This window comes from Oryx dammah, unplaced genomic scaffold, assembly GCF_014754425.2.
Source record: "Oryx dammah isolate SB20612 unplaced genomic scaffold, SCBI_Odam_1.1 HiC_scaffold_11081, whole genome shotgun sequence".
Taxonomy (NCBI): Eukaryota; Metazoa; Chordata; class Mammalia; order Artiodactyla; family Bovidae; genus Oryx; species Oryx dammah.
This window is the reverse complement of record NW_024080475.1, coordinates 711,153-734,501: the sequence shown is the minus strand read 5'-3', so window position 1 is coordinate 734,501 and position 23,349 is coordinate 711,153. Positions and strand designations below refer to the sequence as shown.

At 36.7% G+C, this 23,349-nt stretch overlaps 1 protein-coding gene across 1 annotated transcript in view; it reads left to right on the top strand.

Moving 5' to 3' along the window:
• Positions 1–22,573, top strand: part of LOC120860535 (vascular endothelial growth factor C) — an 83,982-nt gene extending 61,409 nt beyond the window's left edge. Inside the window, exons 4-7 of the mRNA XM_040236358.1 lie at positions 10,654–10,805; positions 18,470–18,576; positions 18,862–19,195; positions 22,037–22,573. Coding sequence (XP_040092292.1) covers positions 10,654–10,805; positions 18,470–18,576; positions 18,862–19,195; positions 22,037–22,151 — 708 coding nt within the window. The 3' untranslated portion in view covers positions 22,152–22,573. The remainder of the gene's footprint in view (positions 1–10,653; positions 10,806–18,469; positions 18,577–18,861; positions 19,196–22,036) is intronic.
• Positions 22,574–23,349: the final 776 nt, after the last annotated feature.

Sequence of the window (23,349 nt, the reverse complement as noted above, 5' to 3'; positions counted from 1 at the left end):
TCATAGCTTTTCTTCCAAGGAGTAAGCATCTTTTAACTTCATGGCTGCAGTCACCATCTGCAGTAATTTTGCAACCCAAGAAAATGAAACCTCTCACTGTTTCCATTGTTTCTTCATCTATTTGCCAGGAAGTGATGGGACCGGATGCCATGATCTTGGTTATCTGAATGTTGAGCTTTTCACTCTCCTCTTTTACTTTCATCAAGAGGCTTTTTAGTTCCTCTTTACTTTCTGCCATAAGGGTGGTATCATCTGCATATCTGAGATTATTGATATTTCTCCCGGCAGTCTTGATTCCAGCTTGCGTTTCATCCAGCCTGGCATTTCTCATGATGTACTCCGCATATAAGTTAAATAAGCAGGGTGACAATATACAGTCTTGACGTACTCCTTTCCCCATTTGGAACCGGTCTGTTGTCCTATGCTATTGTTTCATTACTAATCCCCCACAAATTCTTCTACTGTGTGTTAATTAGAGACAGTGTTTTAAATGAATCTGGTTTTACAATGTATCAAGCTTTATAGAGTAACATTAATGATTAATTTAATATTTACATTAAATAATTCAGAATATATCTTCTTTAGATACCAATGCCCAACGTTTTGTGTAAAGTTCCTTAGTCAGGCTTTTTCTCTGCGACATCAAACTAACCCCAAACAACAACAGCACCATAAAAAGCACCTGGTCTTCTAGTTTTCCCTCTCACTGCATGACGTCATCTCTAGTCAGAAAGAAGGAAATCGTCTCTGACGGGACTGTCACTAAATCAGATGTTAATTTGTTAGTTTTGTCCCCTCAGTGTCTCGAATCCCCATGCCCAGCACCATGTCTGTCGTCCAAGGCACTTGTGATGCACTTTCCAACTTAGAAAACACCATCCTCCCTGCTCTTCGGCTTTGCTGTCCCTGCTTCATATCCATCCTCTACATCGCCCCCGGGGATATTTTCAAACACGTAAGACTGCTGCTATCGGTTTCCAGAGTAACAGGCCTTCAGCGATTCCCAGTTGCTCCTAGAATAAGACCAAATTCTCTATCACTGCCTCTGCCTTTGTCCCACCGCATCCTCTAACACGACTCTCCCTTGACCTCCCTCTTTCTAGTCCCCGTGTTCTCAGCTTCCTTCAGTTCCCCCTCCGCCCCAGACCTTTGCACACACCTCTGAGCCGTCCTGGCCTTCTAGTCTCCTCCCGCCAAGATCCAGCTCTTCAGACCTCAAGTATCGCGTGGCTCCAGGAAGTCCTGGGCGAGATGTTTATGACTGGTTTACACTCAGTATTCTTAAAAATTCTTTGTGGTTTCTAATACTTTTCTTTCAAAACAACAACTATACCTTATAATCATTTAGTTTAGAATATAGGGTCCTTATTATTTGACTAATGTCTGTCACCTCCACAAAGGGAAGAACAGGTCTGTTTCATGCACTGAACATCCAGGTGCCCACCACAGAGGGAGTGCACACCCCCTTATAGGACCCCCAAAAACCGTGGACCCTCCCACCAGAAAAGGATGAAGATACAGACACGTCCACAGCATTGGCCCTACACTTTCAGGGAGTTGGTTCTCTGACCCTTAATCCTTAAGTATTCAATCAGACTTTAAAACAATTTCTTAATGTTTAATAATATTAAAACATCTGATTAACTCACTTGCATGATTTTTAAGTGATTCTTTTATAAATTGCAGCTCCTTTTTTTTTTTTTTTTTTTTTGCGGCTCCATCTTTTAAAAAGATCTATTTCTTTAACAAATTGGAAAGACGTTTTTCCTTTTTTTCCCATTTATATTTAATACAAGCAAAAGTCAACATTCTCTTTCTCTTACTATCAGCTTACTAAATATGCGTTTACGTGTGTGCCACGTTGGAGTCCCTTAGGTAAAAGTCTGAATTTGGGAAACAGAAAATCAGTTCTTTGTTAGTAAGCAAAACAAATATATTTAGTCTTCAACAAACCATTAGCAGTTTTCTGTGACCACTGCATATTTATTCTCTAATTAGGACAGTGGTCCAATTAGGTCACATATTCACCTAATTGGTATCAGAGTGAAAGTATTTATGTACGGACAAGTATTACACAGCATACAAACTGCTCTGCCACGGTGGAGGCCTTAAAGGGGCTTAGGCTTCAGAAATTCTAAGTCTCCAGGGCTAAGACCATTTAGTGCTAAGTTTAACTGCTGCTGCTGCTAAGTCGCTTCAGTCGTGTCCAACTCTGTGCGACCCCATAGACGGCCGCCCATCAGGCTCCTCTGTCCATGGGATTTTCCAGGCAAGAACACTGGAGTGGGGTGCCATTGTCTTCTCCAGTTTAAGTGCTACGTGTAAGTAAAACAGAATTTGATCCAGTAGCCTCAGTACGTAAACATCAAACATGGTATCTTTTTCCTGGAAGAAAGTTAAGTCTACTTTATATCATATGGAAATAGTTCTGGCTGTATTTCACCTTCTTTCACCTCAAGACTTCACAGAATTTAGGATTATTTTATGATAAATTTATGATGTTGCTACTATTCATTTACCTGCTTCCTCCCTATTATCTGCTCTCAAGAAAAACAACTGGAATTTGCTGCACCATTTTGGAAGTCTGTCTGGTTTATTGTTGTTGGTTTATGTTGTTTTCCCATTTTGTTTGGATCCTTTTCAATAGACTTGATACTTACAATAATCACTTTTCACAATTCTTATAAATTCTGATCTGCAAAGCAGCAATTTTTAACTGTGTATAAATAGTGGGGTAGTTTTCATTTTAGTACTTCAATTTTTAAAAGATTTTCAGGAGTTTTGCAATTAAAAATTTGAAGTCAATTTGAGTTTGCAATTAAAAATTTGAAGTTGGGAAGGAGGCACTTAGTCTTCTGGGTCCTGCCCTGGGCACCCTCCTCTGTACATGCTCTCCTTCCTCACCTTCTCTCTCTGCTCTTCTGGGGATCCCTCCCCTAAGTCTTCATCTCCACCTCAGACTTCTCTCGTGGTTTCCCCACAACCTACTCAACCTCGTGACTGGGCTTCCCCCAAACAGTCAGAGTCAGTCTGTGTCACACCAGATCCCATCCCTCACACACCACATCCCATCCTATCCCTGCCCCCAATAGCATCCTCACAAATAAGTCAATAAATCTTTTTCTTTCTTCAGTATTCTCTGTCTTAGTAAATGATGCCATTCTTTTATTAGTCGGTTGATCCGATTTTTCTTCCTTTCACTAAAAGCCCAATCAGCGATTCCTATACCTTTCCAACATCTCTGGGACCCATCAGTGCCTTTAATCTGCTGACCTCCCCCTGGTCTGGACCACATCCATCCATTACCAGGACCATTATGCACGGACCAGCTGCAAACTGATGTCAAAGCCCTCTTCCTACTTCCCTTCAATCCCTTTGCCACATTATAGCAGTGTTTCCTCTTTCTAAATGATAAATCTGACACTGCTCAAAACTCTCCAGTAACATTGCTTATTGACATTGAGCCAGCATGCAGCAAATGTGTAGGTAAACTGGTCTTTGTGTTTGAAACATCTCCTTACACACCACTCCATATCCCCACTTGTCTAGCTAATTTCTACTCATCCTCAAGCCTGGACATAAATGTCATCTTCACAGCATCCTGTCCTATGCTTCCGTAGCAGCCTTTATTGCTCATCCAACATAGCATCATCACCTTACCAGTCAGATCATTTTACTTCCCATGCTCTAAACCCTAAGAAAGCAAAGACTGTGTTTGGTTATCACTATGGGGCATAACAGTGCAGTAGTTGGTACGCAGTAAACACTGGGCACTAAATAGAATAGCTCCTTAGATAAAAAGGAACAGATCTGAGGTCAAAGGTAGAGTTTTAACTAGGCTGATTTTGAAGCATCTGAGTGGTAAGTAGGTGGAGATACCAGAGGAATATTGGGCATGTAATTTTAGAATCCTACAGCAGTGATTGGATCTTCAGCTGTAGGTCCAGGAAGAAACCTCACATTGATGAATGGTTTTTTGGAGCCTTGATGTGGTTGTTACTGCTTAGAGAATTCTCATATCAGGAGGGAAGATTGAAAACCAATGCTGAGGGATGGCCAGTATTCAGTCGTTGCTAGTCCCATCTGTTTCTCTCTTTGGTTTTGTAACTTCATGCCCTTCTCCAACCTGAAGAATCCACTCAGATTTTTTTAATAGGAAAAGGGAGAATTTAAATTTTAATTCAATTAAGCAAGTGTGGTGAAGCACCTACTAGGTGGTGCCTGTCAAGAAGGTTCACAAACCAAGGAGCGCAAGACATGAAATTGCTGAAGGCACTGTTTCTGTCTTTGACATTTTTACTAATATAATTACCTGTTTTATTGTATTTTCCGAGTAGTATAAATGGGAGCATGTGATGATTGTTTTCAAACATAAAAGGAAGTTTCTTACTGATATTTTCTGAAGGAAAAAAAAAAAAGTTTTTGTTTTGTTACAGGAATTCCAGACATCTTTTGGCACCAAATCACCAACTAGAATCATATAAACTGTAAGGACAAAGTACCTTAAGTAATGTACAACCCAAGTTTTTAGTAGAAACTTATAGAGCATTTTTATGGTGCTTCACGAAGGGCAGGTTATCAGCATGTGTGAGGAAGCCAGCCGTGAGCTGCAAAGTAAAACCACATGCACTGAGCATTCCAGAGTGAGCTAATCGACAACAACTGCCTCAAAGTCCTTCCCAAGTAATATCTAAGCAACTTTGAAAAGTTACACAGATCGGATGTCCTCTTGACCTCGTTCCTAAACATATGCTTCAAGCCTATTTTCTCACGAGAAGTTGTATGTTTAAGACACATAACCAAAAAGTAGAAAGCAGATTTTGAGGAATGTAAATTATTTGATGGCAGAAGCAGAAGGCATCTGCTTTCGAGCCAACATTTGGATAAAGAGTTATTTAAATGTTGGTATTGTCATTAAGCAGCTTCACTGAAGATGGGAATGAAAAAAGAATTGCTAAATCCATGGGTTTCCTGTGGACAACTCGGAGTTAGAACTAAAGAAACAATGCTTTCCTGCCGACAGAAGAAGCGGCTGTCTGGGCGCTAAACTTCCTTTCCTCATTCTCATGTACAAGAACCACATTATTTAAAATTCCATATTGCCATCTTAAAAAGAAAGAGCCATTCTATTTTTTTGTTATTTTATAAGGAAATTATGCATATAGATTAGCAAAACTGCTACAGATATGTTGGAGTTAAAGTAAATGTTTCCTAAAATTGTCTTTCACTGCAAAAGCCACTTAATCCTAAGTAAACTGCAGCAGTGGAGTGAAACTTAGAAGGATTATTTTGCACTGCTGACAGGGATAGTTCTTCCATTAATTAAACAGAACACTAGCAGTCTGAAGGATTAATTTATTACATTCATATGTATTTAACAAGTGGAACGCAATTTGTTTTGAATCTTTAGCTAAGTAGTATTTGGCAAGAACAGTTGTTGGAAATCAGGTTTTTCCCAGATGTGGGAAAAGAACTCTAGACAAATAACAGTTATCAGAAGTTTCTTTAAGATTCACATTTGCCTTCAGAAGAAAATTAATGTATCTATTAGACATAACACTTTTTCCAACTTAAGGTACTGATCATGTCCACAAGTTTTATTCAGTAATTCTAAAACTCCTGAATTGGCATTTTTATTTTAACTGTATTACTGTATGTACATTTTATATATAAAAACATGTAAAATGAATTCAATATCAGATGTCCTAATAAGGACCTGCTGTCTTCCCAGACCTAACTTAAGTTCCATAACCTCTTGATACCTAGCCATATGGTTAATAAACTCAGTTAAAAATAAACCCTCAGTTTTCCTCTTTCCCATTTGGAGGATGATTTGTTTAAATGTTGTGTAGTTTTTCTATTGGATTTTGCAGTTATTAGTCTTTAAGCCGTGTTGGTGGCTCAGGCAGTAAAGCGCCTGCCTACAATGTGGGAGACCTAGGTTCGATCCCTGGGTCGGAAAGATTCCCTGGAGAAGGAAATGGCAACCCACTCCAGTACTCTTGCCTGGAGAATCCCATGGACAGAGGAGACTGGTAGGCTACAGTTCATGGGGTTGCAAAGAGTCAGACGTGACTGAGGGACTTCACTTTCTCTGCAGTTATTAGCCATGCTTTCTGGGGCTACACCTTATGTCTACATTTAATTTACAGGCTCAAAGTTGGAATATTTAAGTTAAATCCGGTAGTGAGATACTAGTCTCTGAAGAGAAACTGGTCACATTTTGAGATAAAAGTATGTTATAAAGGAAGGCATTTTGTGTGTGTGTCATATTTGTAGCCAAATATTCAAACATTCTTTAGAATTTGGTACTAACCTGTAATCCAGGATCTTCTCGAAAAAGGAAATCCTATACCTTTTTCTTACATAGCCTGCAAGAGAAGTAGAAAAAGGAATTGTTGCTTTACAACTGTTGCTATGCTGGGATAAACAGCCTATTGTTTCAAGCTTTATTTGAAGTCCATTCTTGTTGGTGGGAATGGACCATTAAATTTTCTTATTAAAGAATTCCAGTTGATAGCAAATGAGGACCTCTTAGTTGGAAATGTTTGTCATTTCCTCTTGTTTATTACAGTTTTACTGAATACACAATCAAAAAAGTTTTTCAGTTTCCATCCATGTTTAAATGCCATCTTTATGTAAATTTTTTTGATCTTCTCAAAACAGTGACTCTTAATGAAAGGCATATACTGATAGTATAACATCAATCCCCATGGTGCGTTTTATTATTATTTAGATGCCAAATTATATACAAGCTAAACATCCATTGTTCAAGAACAGTTCACTGTATGACATCAAACTATTTGAGGAAACTCATGTTCAAAATAACAAGTTATAATTATCATCATCAATTAGTATTTTCTAGGTATATGTATATTCATAGAATTATTAGCTAAAACTGAACATAGTGCATAAACTTTGTACTCTATAAGTTTAAATTTAAAATAGAAAGTACTGTTGTGCACACATTAAAGCACAAAATAATCTGACAATAGTACAAAGATTTTTATTGTATTAAAGTATAAAGAATCTATTGTTTCAAACACTAATGTGTTTAGCTACACCTTAACTCTTTTGAAAGAAAATTATAGTCACTGTGTTGGTTTCAGCCGTTATATAAATAGCAGGCAAAGATTCCATAAAGGGATTAAACTGCAGGTTCTTGTTTACCAACAGCATTTGTGATAAATTATTTGGTATGTTCATAATTCTAACCTAATCTCATTATACGTATACAGCGATTTATTTTCCAAATTCGCTCTTATTGTTAGTTTTGCTTAACTATGGTTTTCAATCATTGATTGATGAAACTGTTATCTTCAGCTGGCATAGGTACAATTACTGCTTAATGCCCACACCTACAGCACATCTCAGTGAATGTTTCTAATTTTTCTAAAGTTAATGGATGAATAAAACTAATTATCAAAAATCTTTCTCCTTTTAATATTGGTCAGAGCCATCTTTCTCCGGGCCCTTAAATTTTTTCCACACTGGCACAGTCAAGTAGAGAATTAAGGAAACCACCTGAAAACTCTCAGGTCAAAATTTGGAGGTGGAAAATGTGTTTCAAGAGAAGAAAAGGTGTTTTACTTTGATTTTCAGCCTATTTCTTCCTTTTGATCAAATTAACTTAATTCAACTGGCCGATTACCTACGTAGACTCAAACAAGAAACATTCCTATAACATCAATAATTAAATTTTTATTTTCCTTAATTATAATTTCTTCTCCTAAACTCCTCCACAGCTCTAATGCTTATGAAAATTTTTAATTTACAGGAAACACACAGTTCTCTGTAGTGACTTTTTTTTTTTTTTAGTGCCCCTTCACCTGTCCTTTTATCCTTATAGCTAGTCTATTCACCAACCAGAATCCCTTCCACCCTTTGAAAGTATAGGGCCAGGCTTACTTCACTGGGAAGATGCTTCTCAATGTGCATTTTACTGACCTCTGTCTTCACTAGAACAATCTTCTGTTCCCTGGTACACACCTGGTGCTTTGGGGTGGGTCCTAATTGTGGACATTATCCACCCAGGAATGGCTGAAGTCTGTATGTGATCACTGATAATGCTCCTTTACTGTGCTCTCTCCCCTTTGGAGGTCATGCCAGGGTGGAACCTGGTTTTGCAACAATCATTGAATGGAGGAAGGATGCAGCTGAGGTCTGGGGGTGGGAAACCATCATTCACTCTTCCCCAATAGCTGTTATCTCAAATGGTGCCTTATCCTTCACTATCAGGCCTTGTTCTGCCTTGTGTCACTTGAGATAATGCTAGATCTTGCAGTGTTTTTATATGCATTTTCTAAGCAGAAATGCCCTTGTGGTCTGAAATGTCTAATCCCTCCCTCCCCAATCATATGAGGCAACCTTTATTGTTTCTCCATCCCCACTTGCTCCTGCCCTTTGACCCCTGCCCGCTTCAGCCCACAGAGCTGCCTTGGTACCCAGTTATCTCCACTCAGTCCTTATCACACTTGAGGATGTTTGACCCTGTCACCACACAGGGTCCCCTCTCTTTCTTTTACTTCCCTCCACTCAACAGTACCCCCTCCTGGTTCTCCACATCAGGTCATAATTCTTCCCAGGCATGTTTACTAGTTCATGTATCTTTTTTCATCTTTTACATGTTCCCTGTTGCGCAGGTTTCTATTATTAGACATGTTCTGTTTTCATTCAGAATGATCTCACCAAGTAATGTCATCAGTGTCCAAGACTTTAATTCCAGTCTTAATACCAATGGCCTTTAACTGGCTCTCTTAAGTTCTGGGTACATACATCTGGGTACAGCAGAATTAGACATAAATTCTTAGGTTTTTGTGAGCTGACCTATACATCTTCCTATCATTTCCACTATGACAGGGTTTAATTAATTTGTAAATATAAAAATTAAATAAAATTAAATGAGTTTAGAAAATGCTTATTTCTATAATGCTGGTTCCTAATGTAGGATCCAGATATGTTATAAGAAGTAGAAAAACTATAGTATATATAGATAGTACAGAATTATATTCTCTTAAAAGAATTAGGCATAGTGCAAAAGATTTCTGCCAATGTGGTATTTTACCAAAAAAAAAAAAAAAAAAAAAGGTTTCCTCCAAACTACATAAACAAATGTCTTTTTAGAGAAGAAACTGGTCAAAATTATAATACTGGGATATGTTGAGATTTCTATGCAGAATAGAAAGTACTCTGGAAAAATATCTAAATTCTTGAGAATGTATGGAAATAATTGACATCTACAGAGCAATCAAAATATGTATCACAGTCCCATGAATTAATGGGTGAAATGTTGTCCTGAATTGACTGATTTTAAAAGAAATATTCAGCTTCGAGAAGCTTAAATGAATTTTCTAAGATCACACAACTTATAAGTGTGGTTGCTGATAAAGTGCCCTCTCTGGATGTGAGCCTGTTCTCAAACTCCTCCCAAGGAGCTGATGCTAAGACAGTAGCTGAACTTTTACATGAATATTTAATAAGTACATTTCAAGTAAAGAAAATGTACATTTATTATTTAGGTATTTCCATATTTCATTCTTCAAACTTCATTTCAATAAATCTCCCTCTAGGCATAAACAAAATGGACAACTATTTCTATTCCCTAAATATTTGCCATGATCTTCCATGGTTGCCATGAAATTACAGCAGAAGATGGATTCACAAGGCTCTAGAGTGTGTTGTCTTTTTTAGCACTACTCAAACATCCATAAAGATACCAAGTAACACATGGTGTGACTGTAGTTAAATTACTATGAACTGATAGTTTCAAGCAGGTAATGGCCAGGATTTCGCTTTTACTATTATTACTGATCATAATTTAGATTTTAAGAAACTTTGGGATTTAAATCCTTAGTTTTACTTAATCACTAATTTACTTGTATATTCAACTTAAAACATTGTTTTTGTGGAAGGAAGAGATAAACTAAACTTCTCCATTAATAAGTCATTCAGAATAAGATTTTAAACAAAATTTGAGACTCTAATCCACCCTCATGTATGATGTCCTACCCTTTTCTACACTTATATTTTCATAATGCTTTTGTAAAAACAGCAGAAATGATGCTTCATCTATTAATGAATGTATCTTTCTTTTAAACATAATAAACTCATAAGATATATCAGAAAATGTAAAACTACTTTGAAGCTGAAATTTCATTTGGAATGAAAATCAGTTTTACATGTAGGTATTTTGTGTGTGTGTACTCAGGTTATAGAAAATAAGACGTAACCAAACATTTCCAGGTTTTGTGGCCAATAGCTTTGTTCTTGCATCACAAAGATGTTTATATCTGTGCCATTTTTTAACCCCCTGGAATAATCAAAGACTGAAACAATCCTTTCTTCCTTGAAGAAACATGTGACATTGGTCTGTCACATCTCTGTAATCATTAGTTGGTTATCAAAATTCTAATATGCTTAATAATAGGGGCATGAGATAAGCACAGGGACTGTTTACTGTTCTGATAAAGGATATTGATTCGACAGAAAATAGTTTTTCCTTGTAATCACAAAAAAGTTTAGCATCCTGCATACATTATATGGGACTCCCTGATCATGAAGAGTTAAACTTGCACTTTTGGGGCTCCGACATTCACCACAGAAATGCTTTAGAGTATCTATATAATCTTTCTTCTTTTTGTCCCTTCTTTGTAGTTGTTTGAAATTACAGTGCCTCTCTCTCAAGGCCCCAAACCAGTAACAATCAGTTTTGCCAATCACACCTCCTGCCGATGCATGTCTAAGCTGGATGTTTACAGACAAGTCCATTCAATTATTAGACGCTCCCTGCCAGCAGCACTACCACAGTGAGTATGACTTTGATCTGCTTTTTTCTGCATCCTCTACTAACATAAAATTATTTCCAAGTAAACACAGTTGATTAAAAGAATTTTTGTGAAACATGCTATATTTCTCTATCAAATAAAACAAAAGACAAATTAGAAAATGCACTATGAACATAAAATTAGACTGACACAGGAAAATCTATGTTACAGACAAAATAGCTTACCCATATAAAGTAAGTATTTCTGTGGAAAGACACACATGCCACCAACATTTAACACTCATACAATCAGGTGTGCAAATTCGTAGATGGATGTTAAAACTAAAAACATTTGAGTCTTAAGATTTTTGGCCCAAAACAAAAAGTAAACATGAATATATTATTTTATATCTTTTATAGCATTTAGTTGCCTTTCTTCCATCTCAGTTAGTTTTTCTCAACATATCAATTCATATTTTTTATTTCAGCAAGGATTGAATATTGAAATATTAATACTTTAAAATTTTTTTCTTAATATTATTTCATATCCACTCTCAAATAAACATTTGTTATTCAACATTATTTCCCATCCTATTTTTAAGCTGGTTTTATGGTTTAGCATATAGAGCACCATATGTTTCATTAGATCTCATAAAGAGCCTGGATAAAGCATAACAGATTGACTCTGTGAACAGTTTATAACGAATCATTACACATTGCCACCTGAGGCCTAGGAACTTTCTATCCCCAAATGAGAACACAGCACTTTGTTCTTTAGGATGGCCAGGGCATATAGCATGGGCATGTAAAGAAACCTTGTATAACTCCAACATTTATAACAAAAGTATAAATAAATTGATGAATAAACATATGCATCACCAAAAATTTTTTTAGGAACCTTCCCTTTTAGGGGACTTGACCTTAAGCATGATGTGCTAATGGCAGTTTCCCCTGCTTCATCTCTTTGTGCTGCTTTACTTAGTGTGAGAGGTGGGAGTCCTTACCTTTCCAAAGACACTTGAGGTAAAACTCTTGGGTAGCCTACTTTAACTGACAGAAAGGAAAAGATCTTACAGGCATCTGTGAATAAATTCACACTGATGCAAGTGCAGACAGTGGCTCCCTGAAGTAGTAGAGAGATTTCATTCACACAGTACTGGGTTCTAGTCACTTGTATCCCTTGCCAAGTCATCTAATCTAAGCACTTCAGTCATAATCTCTCTGCTAATGGTTTCCAGAATTACAATGCAAGATCTGAGCATTTTGCTGGCTTATAATTAATATTTTATCGAAGTCCCTTTTATATGCATGTATGCATTTCAGTTCTGTCTGACTCTGCAACCCCATGGACCATAGCCCACCAGGCCCCTCTGTCCATGGGATTCTCCAGGCAAGAGTACTAGAGTGGGTTGCCATTTCCTCTTCAGGGGATCTTCCCCAGCCAAGGATTGAACCCACATCTTGTATCCCCTGCACTGGCAGGCAGGTTCTTTACCACTAGTGCCACCCTTTTATATAACTGTGTTTATTTATAATCATATTAGATGTAATAGGTACAGAATCAAAGATTTATGAAGTCTGTTTATTTACCTCTACATTATTCATAGTAAGGATCTTTCACATTCTTTGAGGCCTTGGAATCACACAGTTGTCACTAATTACTTCTTTTCCTTGTATCATACCCAAAAGCTATTGATTATTTGGGGGGAGAGGGGAGACAGCCACTCCAGCCTACACTGACCATTTCATTTCCATCATTGCCATCCCATCTAGTTCATTCTGCATGGATTTCTGATTTAATGCAATGGTTTCAGTACTGTCTTTCTTGTACCAAATATGTCTCCAGTTCCTGAGTAATGTCACAAGGAGGCTTTAAAAGGCATCATTTCATTCACCTGACCAGAATCCTTCAGTGACTTTCAGCTTCCCAAAGAACTGGACACCGATTTTCCACCTCTGTCATCTGGCATCAGCCTTCCTTTCTTGTTTTGCTTCCCATTCTTCTCCAAGTCTGTGTTTCACAAAGTCTGATTCCCTAAAGACTAAGCTTATTTCCTGCTCTGTATCTTGTTTCTATTCTGGCCTGGCTTAAAATAAATTTCCTTTCTTTTCTGCCTTTCCAAAGTCCTATCTGTCTCTCAGAGTTCAGGTGGAGGTCTTTCTCCTGCCCTTGTCTTGTCCAAGCATCACAGGCGCCTTTTACTTCTTGAATACCCACAGCAATGACTATACTTACTCTGTCTTTGCACAGATTTTTAGGGCTCTGTAAAAGTTGCATGTGAAACTGGGTTGTGAGATTATTTTAGGCAGGTTTATGTGTTCTATAATGTCCAGCTCATAACACTTAAGAATCATTGAGCCATTCCTACTTCAGAACCAAGCAAACATTGTCTCGCTTAATACGCACAAAATCATCTATGAAGCTGGTGGCAGGATGAGCCTTATTTTACCAATGAAGCAGATAATCACACTGCAAACTTGGTGACTGTAAACACATATACTACACTCATCAACAAATGCTTACTAAATAACTTACTCATCTGTATATATCTCATAGCATTTGTGTATTTTACTCATGTTTTCATCATTACTTCCACACTGCATGCTGTTCGAGGTCAAGAAGAGACAAAAAGAGCAAAAAGATCTTGGGTCTTGGGGTAAACCAGAGCTGAATGACATCTGCCACTAATTAGCGTTTTAAGATTGGGCATTTCATGTCTCTGAATTTCAGTTTGCTTATATATAAAATGTAAAGATATAAAAAGGGTTGAAGGAAATGCGGCATACTTCTACTGTGCTGAGAACGGTGTCCAGCATCTGAGAGATAGTCATTAAAGGGCAGATTTATTATCATCCTGAAGATTCATGTTGAATTCATTTCCTTGTCTCTGTGTTTTTCAGTGTGTTTTACTGCATAAAATTAAGAATTGTATTTTATATTCCAAGCCAGTACACACAAAACTGTGTGTATAGCAATATCTAACAATGTGTATGGCATTACCAACTAGATGGACATGAGTTGGCTCCAGGAGTTGGTGATAGACAGGGAGGCCTGACGTGCTGCAATCCATGGGGTCGCAAAGAGTCGGACACGACTGAGAGACTGAACTGAACTGAGCTATGTATATATGTTTGTGATACTCATAATATATATAAAATTTAAAGTAGATGTCTATATTTACTCTACATGTAGTTATGCAGCCATATAAAACTATAAAAATCAAAGTTTTGTTTTAAATTATTTCCTGTATTATTCAACCTTTTTTTTTTTTCATTATCATCCCTTAAGGATCCTTTTATAGACGTTTTTTCCTAATCACCTACCCCATGAAATTTTAATGCCATAGACATACTTACATCTCTTTATATATCTTAAATATATCTGGGTTTTATATATTAAAGAGGAAATATAAAGCTTTGTTTTTTATTCAGTATAGGATTAAAAAGGACAAAATAAAAATTTTATAGTGAAAAGTTAAATAACAATGTAAAATCTGTTAATACTGAATATAACTTTATAACTACATGCTGGGAAACATATAAAGTAATGTATTTACTTATAAATGGTAATATATCAAATGACATATGGAAAGTAGCGACTGACATAAATGTATGATGCAAATAAAAATTTTTGAACATTTAAAATAATCATTTTCCAGCAAAAGTAAAATATTTTTAAAAGTAAGTTTTAAAAAATGTTTTGAGAAATTAACTTTTTTGAACTTCTGCTTTCTATGAGAAAACAATAATTAACCTGTATAGCTACTAGATACTCTTGTAGAGAGCATCAACAATTTTTCTTCTTGGCATCTGACATGCTAATGTTTTGATTAACTTTTGTAGAATTAACTGATAAATGTAAACTCTTTAATTCTCAAAGCTCAGGTTTCACACAAAACGGATCAAGCAGAAGCCACAGGGCAGCCCACAGGCACCGCTCAGTGTATGACTTTGAGATAAGGCAGTTGGTCAAGAGGAATTCTTTCAATTACAGCCATTTACTCACTGTACTTTTGTAGCCTTGCTTTGTATACACTTTAGATATGTTTCCCATGCCAAGGCTTATGTGGTAGCCAATAAAACCTAATAGAAATTAAATAATAAGGAATAAGACTTTGTTGGTTTTGGAGAGCCAGAAAGCATTGTCAGATCCAAGATTCCTCCTCCTCAATACCTAATTTTTACCCTCTTACAGATGATATTTTTCTCATTATGAATGCATGTCTTATTACATATGGTGCACTTACATACATTTTTCCTATTGTTCTCTTTTTTAAGATGTTAGTCTCAACCTATTATGAGTTGTGACCCACAATTTAATTGGAAAACTACCACAGTGATCATGGATATATGATGAGTACATAACTATGTTTTGAAATCATTGCCTTTGTTAACAAGAGTTAAGAGGAACCACCACCACAACAGCTAAAATAAAAAGGCAGAGAAAACCAAGTGTTTGAGTTGATGTAGTACAATGGGGAGAATGTAAAATTGTGCAACTGCTTTGTAAAATATATTGGCTGATGCTTATGAGCTTAAATACACACTTACAATATGATTGATAACTTCCCCTTCTAGGTATTTACCCGAGAAACATAAACATATTTCCATATCATAACTTGTAGACAAATAAGCTCTGTAACCAATAACTGGGAACAAACCAACAGCAATCAAAGGTGAATGAACAAACAAATTCCATTATATCCATACAGTAGAATATTACTGAACAGTCTAAAAAGAATGACCTGTGGATGCGCATAACAACATAAACGAATCTCAAAAACATTCAGCCGGGTGAAAGAAGCTAGGCTAAAAAGAATGCATACTATATGATTCATTTTACATGAAACCCTAGAAAAAATGAATATAATCTAGACTCAGAAGAAGGAATATCATTGTTTAGTCACTAAGTCATGTCCAACTCTTTGCAACCCCACGGAATACAGCCTGCCAGGCTCCTCTGTCCCTGAGATTTCCCAGGCAAGAATGCTGGAGTGGGTGGCCATTTCTTTCTCCAGAGGATCTTTCTAGGGATCAAACCCATGCCTCCTATGTCTCCTGCACTGGCAGGCAGATTCTTTACCACTGAGCCACCACGGAAACCCTAGTGAGAGTTACACAGGTGTATAAAGGCGGGAAAAGGCAATGAATTTAAAATAGGAGCTATGTAGGCATTTTATTGTGGGCAAATTATTCCTCAGTAAAATTGATTCTTTCTAATGCCAAGTGAAAAAGACCCTTTCATTAACTATAATTTTGAAATTAGTGGTAGATGTCTTCAAACCTTTCTGGTGATACTTTAAGTCAAGATTATATACCTTCCAGGGAGGACTTCCCAGCACTCCTTTCTACAGAGACTGAAATTTCGCTCAGATGCAACAATTTCCCATTTCTGCTCCACCCTGGCTCCCACCCACCACTCCCAGCAAGATAACAAGTCTTGTCTTTCCTAAATGTTTGGTGTTACATTTACATTATTATGATGTTAACTAAGTAGCAGATCATTTTTTTTACATTATTTATGAACAAGTATAACTAATTAAAAGAATCTTTTGCAAAATGAGTCATTCATAACATAATTATGGAGTTTCTGGAATGGACAAAGAATGTGTCTTCTGTACTGTGAGAGAAGAACAAAGATGAGCTTGACTCCTCTAACCTTTGAGCATTCAGAGTCAAAGGGCAATGCATGTTACATTGATATTTAATTTTACTAAATGTTACCATGCACCATGTATCTGCCACCCATGGCCCATGCTCATAACTCCTGAAGTCAGGCGGCTGCCATGATGGCAGACACCAAAGAAGAGGGCGCTTCCTGCAGGTGGCTTCCTGGTTTGAAAATTCATTCTCTGCTCACTAGCTCTCTGAGGTTTTCTAAGTTCTGTAAACTTTTATGACAGATTTTCCTCACTTTTAAAATTAAATATAAATTGAAATGTTCATATAGCATAACATTTATGATCAAATCCTCACAATCTATTCAACAACATGATACTATATTGCATGTTAATCTAAGATTATAATAGCATAGCATACTAAAATAACAATGATGGTAATGATGGCAGATCTACCTCATAGACGTGTAGTGATGTTTATAATCAGTATTTGTATTAAGTATTCACCCAATTCCTGACATACAGTAAGCATTCAACAATTACTGGCTTCTATTTTTACTAACATTTTACAAGTGGAAAAATCGAGTCTTGGAAATGTTAATTAGCATATACAAAGCTAAACAGCTTTTTTAAAAGTGCCAGAGAGAGATAAAAAGCAAAGTGTCTCTTTTTCTTACCTCCATGCTTTCCTCAATAGTGTGCATCATTTCTAGTATTTACAAAAAAGATTTCAAGTCTCAATATCAGCAGCACCAAAAAATATCATAAATTCCACAGGTAGAAGAGATTATCTCTAACAGAAATGGTTAAATATCAATGTTTATATTGATGTTTCCATATTCTCTTTTTTCCAATTATTTCCTCTTATATTTTCCTTCGGGTTGAATTCCATGAATTTCTAGGGTCCCTTTAATGACAGACACTCTCTTTTAATGGAGGGAGCCATTTATGATTAAAAAGTGATACCCTAGATTTTTCTACTACGTGTCTATTCATTTATGAATATTTGTGTTGAGTCTTCTATGTGATAGCATTGTGCTAGGAAATGTAGGATATTTTGAATGGATTATATAATTTCTCAATTAAAGCAACTCACATACCAGAGTGCAAATAAAGACATATATATCTAGTATAAGAAGCATATAACACACCATGCTCTGCTTCATTCAGTTACTTAACGAACAGTTATTGTGTGCCTTCTAGGTACCACCGTAGTGCTGGGCTATGGAGATAGAAAGAAAGAACAGCCTGGTGGCAATATAGTAGGTGGATCAGAGAAGCAAAACAGGAGTTGGAAAAAGTGGAGAGGAAGCTTCTGAAAAAAATCCAAGAGAGAAATCATGAGTAGGAACCAAAACAGTAGAAATGGGTGTGGAAAGATATTTTAAGAAATATAAGAAAGGGTGTGACTTGGGGACCATGTCGGGGATGACAAAGTTGAGGATGAAACTGCATGGATGATATTCAAAAAGGGAATTCCTGTGTACAGGTAACAGTAAAAAACATGATCTTTGATTCCTTTCTGGGGTGTGTGGAGTGGGAACTCTGTGTTAATGGGCCCTTTACAGTTATGGGCATCTGTGCTTCAGAAATAAGTCAGTAAAATGCATGTATAAGGACATTTCCTGTAGGATTGTTTAGAAACCCAAAATCTGGAAGAAACTCCAATGGCTACCAACAGGAGATTAATAAGTAATAGTATACCCACTTGTGGACTAATAAAGATAATGGAGCAAATTTTATGAAATGACATATAAAGATTTCCATAATAGATCATTTAATGGAAAAAGGAAATTTCAGAATAATATGAAAGGCTTTATCCCATTTTCTCATCAACTAAAACTGTATGTGATCATACAAATAAATGTATTTGCCTTAAAAAGAGGAATCTGAAATTATCTAAAACCATTAGGATTGGACAGCACCTGTGGGTGGGAGTAGTTTGAGAGGGAATGTTTGCATTTTGTTTTATGTATTCTTATATCATCTTAACACTTTTTCATAAGCATCACTGATTCTTTAATACACAGGTAAGGAAAGAGATGATCCCTTCCATGTACCCCCTTATTATTAACCTGTCTCTCCACAGGTGCCAGGCTGCAAACAAGACTTGCCCCGCAGATTACATTTGGAATAACCACGTCTGCAGATGCCTGGCTCAGCAGGATTTTATTTTTTCCCCCAGTGCTGGAGATGGTAAGCCAAATGATGCTTTAAGTCTAAATGCCAACGGTCTCTCTGTTGATTAACAAATACCTAATATTAAAATCACATGTACAATATTCATCCTCAAGCTTTGAAATCAGTCACTACAAAATAGGCACTTTCTGCTTCACTTTCTGCTTCTGGTATTGTTTTGAACATCTCTGTAAAGGAACCTACCTGTGGAAAGGAAGACACTTCTAAGTGCTCTTCATTGTTTCACTCCACACCCAGAACCGAGTAAGGGATAGTAAAGCTGTCCTGACTGTGTTTGTCTAGACTCTGCAGACGGATTCCATGACATCTGTGGGCCCAACAAGGAGCTGGATGAAGAGACCTGTCAATGCGTCTGCAGAGGGGGGCTTCAGGCTTCCAGCTGTGGACCCCATAAGGAACTAGACAGAGACTCATGCCAGTGTGTCTGTAAAAACAAACTTTTCCCTAACTCATGTGGGGCCAACAGAGAATTTGATGAGAACACATGCCAGTGCATATGTAAAAGAACCTGCCCAAGAAATCAGCCCTTAAACCCTGGAAAATGTGCCTGTGAATGTACAGAAAATCCACAGAAATGCTTCTTAAAAGGAAAGAAGTTTCAGCATCAAACATGCAGGTAAGAAACCTTCATAAAGAGTATTAATTTCCCTTATATTGGAAATAGTTTTCTCAATCCAAAGCAATTTTCTCAGCCAAAATACTGGTTTGTTAGAATGCGGCCATTTAAGTTCTGTAAGATGAATTATGATATTTTGTAAACAATGCTAAATTTTGGGGAGACTGTTTGCTCCTGAAAAAGCAAGATGAGATCCCTGGAAACCAAAAGGAGATCCAAGCTCAGACTGCACTAAGTCCTTGTCCCAGAGGCTAAGAGAGCAGCTCGCAACAGGAGTTAGATGACAGATGCATAGGACAGTCATTTCTCGAGCATCTTCAACATACACCCAGGCAGTGCACACCTGCCCCCACCAAAAATGACAGTGCAGTCAGATGTAATTTTGGACAGCTGTTCTAAGTGCAGAAAATGTTGTACCAAGTTCACAAAGGGTAGGATAATACCATTTACTGTGGAATTGTATCTAGAAATGAAAATAGTGAAGCTAAGTATTTAATGAGAATTAGAGAAATATATTAACACATTGTTAAAGGTTACTCAAGGCATTCCTTAAACCTGATTTGGCTTCCTTCATCACAGAAAAAAAAAAGAGTCTCCTGGACTCAGACCCTTTCAGTGTTCATCCCTGACCTTCTTCCTCTGATCCGAGAATAAGCCAGCTCTAGGTGTTTGACAGGGCCTCCCACTTTACTTTAGCATCGCTCCACCAATCACGCCCCTTCTCTTCCACACCTTTAATGTCCTCAACTCTGTTGTTCTCTCCCTCCAATTTAAAAAAGTTCTCGAATTTCTTTATTGGCATTTCTTACTGCAATGTTGAACTTTCTTTAGCAACAAGCTCTGTCCTTGTCTTCTGAGTTGCTCTGCCTTTATCTGTTCCCCTCTTTCATCTCTTGTTTATTCCCCCAGCTGTAATCCTGTTATGCCCTGAGGACTCCATGATTAAGCTTTGTTTAAGGTTTCAGTAGCCCTTTCATTGTCAGATTTCACAAACAATCCGGTCTTACTGCAGTTTCTCTTTGGGCTTTCTGTTTGGGCCGAGAGAACACTGCGCTTTCCTGATCGTCCTTTTAGTCTTCTCTCTACCTGTTCTCCATCACCATCACTGGGTTCTCTTCTTTCACCAACTCTTTACAGACAGTGATAACCCCCAAATGACTTAAAGCTTACCTTCCATTATTTACAATATAGTATCTATATGAATGTTAATCGTTACTTTTGTCTTCAGTAAACAATGTCCTTTTGATTCTCAAGAGCTTGTGTTACCATTTCAGTTCATCTTTCTGATGATCCAGCCACACTAACATGTTAGCTACTACATGAGGAGACTTCCATGAACCTAGGTATCTCTTCTTCCATTACCATTTCAGAAAACCTTATTGGAATCCTTATGTTTCTTCTTTAGAGTATTTTTTTAGCAATGATATTCCAGTTTTACTTGCATATCCTATTCTAATTACCAAAAGGATATACCAAAACTATAGAAAAATATAGATACTAAATCTTTTTAAAGATCATTAAACCATTTTGCACATTGAATCCAAGTGAACCCAGTTTACAGTGAGAAGCCTGAAATTTTTGTTTACATAAAACTAACCAGTTATTATATTTTTCTACACAGTTCTTACATTAACTTAGAGAAAACATCTCTATCATTGAATATCTCCTCACAGAATACATTGTTTCTTAATGGCTTTCTATTTACTGAATTTCTTTCCATGTTCATTTTTCTAAGCATATAATTCCAGATTTTATGCATATACTGAAACAAAAAAATATATAGTTTGATATTTTGAAAAAATACATGCTCCTTACTTTCTCATCATATTTATTCTAAATGTATAATGGGCAGAGTATCTATTCTGTGATTCATTACCTTAGTCAGCAACTTTCATTGATTACTGAAAATCATATCTTTTTAGTAAAGGATTACCAGTATCCCTATACTAATGCATTTGTATCTAGAAATGAAAGTAAATAAATAAAATTTTAACTAGATATGCTTTCAGGAGCAAAGGAAATGATATTTCAAAACCATAGTTGTAGTTTTTCTGTGGTACATTTCTGATTTCCAGGTGGCCTTGCATTTTTCTCGATGGTCACATTATGTATACTCATCCCTCAGAAAGTCCTTCAAAGATGTTCTGTTCACTGGAGCAATGGGGCTGTGGATGTTATTGACTGCTGAGTCATTTGTCCTTTCATCACTGCTAGAAACTGGACATTGAGGGTGGGGGAGAGCCTCCCCCACAGTGAATACTGTCCCTCCCTGTGCCTTCTCCCAGCCCGCACTGTTTTCGTGTGGAGTCCAGGTGGACGAGGGAGGCTGGCCACCCTTGTGTAGCAGCCAGCTGCCAGCCCAAGTTAAGAGTAAGGGTGGGGCCCTCCTGTGGACCACAGCCCTGCCAGAATGGCTGGGTTTAATCTCCCTGACGTCTGGGTTCCAACCAAGTCCCAGATTCTTGAGAATTCTGCCACGCTTATGTGATCACGCTAAATCGGCAGACCGTAAATATTCACTTTCAAAATTTCTGTTTTATGTTACTTTCAACTATAAAACACAGACACTTCAAAAGAATGAATGCTAACAACACCTCATTCTTCCATTTGTTATTTCTGCAAGCAAGACCTTTTTTTTTTTTTTAAGGTTTTTTCCATCCCTCTTAAATTTGGAAATTCCAGGCACAAACTTTAGCAATTTATAAACTGGACAACCATTTTATGATAAAATGAGTAACTTTGTTCCAGTCTGAAACTTAGAAAAACACAAAAGTGCATTTGTAGCATAACAAATTCATCTCTTGGTCTTTAACAGAAGTCTGTCCTTCTTTGTTCCTCTAGTTGTTACAGACGACCATGTACAAATCGAGTGAAGCATTGTGAACAGGGACTTTCATTTAGTGAAGAAGTATGTCGCTGTGTCCCTTCATATTGGAAAAGACCACATGTGAACTAAGATTGTATCTTTTCTAGTTCATCATTGTTCTATCATGGGAAACCATGCTGCCGTGTTAGAACTATGAACACAGAGACTTTGTGGACCGGGTAACAAAGACAAAAGTCAGTTTCCTGAACCACGTGGAGAATGTTACAGAAATGGACTGGAGCTCATCTGCAAAAGACCTCTTTAAAAGACTGGTTTTCTGCCAATGACCAAATAGCTGAGGTTTTTCTCTTGTGATTGTTTTTTAAAAAGAATAATGACTACATAATTTATTTCCACTAAAAATATTGTTTCTGCATTCATTTTTATAGCAATAACAACTGGTAAAGCTCACTGTGATCAATATTTTTATATCATGCAAAATATGTTTAAAATAAAATGAAAACTGTATTATAAACTGGTAAGTTGAATCCGTTACCATCTTATGCTATCAGAAAAACCTGATATTGTGAAAAGTCATCTCCCCCTGCCCTGCCTGTTTTGTTTTGTTTTTGTTTTTGTTTTGTCTCTGGGTATCAGATTATGATTGCTGAGAAAAAGTATGCTCCTGTAAAAGAAAGTTTAAGATGGATAGCAGTTGCTATTACATTTTATTTTTAATCTCAGTATATTTAATGAGTATAAATGTTTTAGCATACAATACTTTTGAATTTATAGCCAAATGAATCAACAGAAAACATATCATCTTATTAGATAGTCTGCTTAGCATGGTTATATCACTGAAAGTTATTCAGTGCCCCGGGAGCATTCAGACTTAACCTGATATAATAGCTATCAGTATATATTAATATTAAAATGGCTTTAAAATATTTTACTCAAAAATAATCTTTTCCAAATATTTAATTTCTTGTGACTAGCTAAATACTTTTTATAAGCTGAAGTGCTTCTATCCAACACATATAAATTGGAAGTGACATTTAAATGCTCATACGTTAAAAAGCAACAGCAACACACAGTACTTATTTCATTTTTTTAAAGGCAACACACTAAGATATTTTTTTCTGAGAACAAATATTTGCCTACATAAATACAACCACATAAGTGGTTTGCTTGTTGACAGAGAATTGATTATTTGCTTGTATGACATGATTCCTAGCAAAAATAAAGCACATAACTACTAGCAAATACATAAAAATAAGTAGTCCTGAAAGAAGGAAAAAGAATCTATAGAGTTATATAAACACAAAAATAAATCTTTTAAAACTTGCAA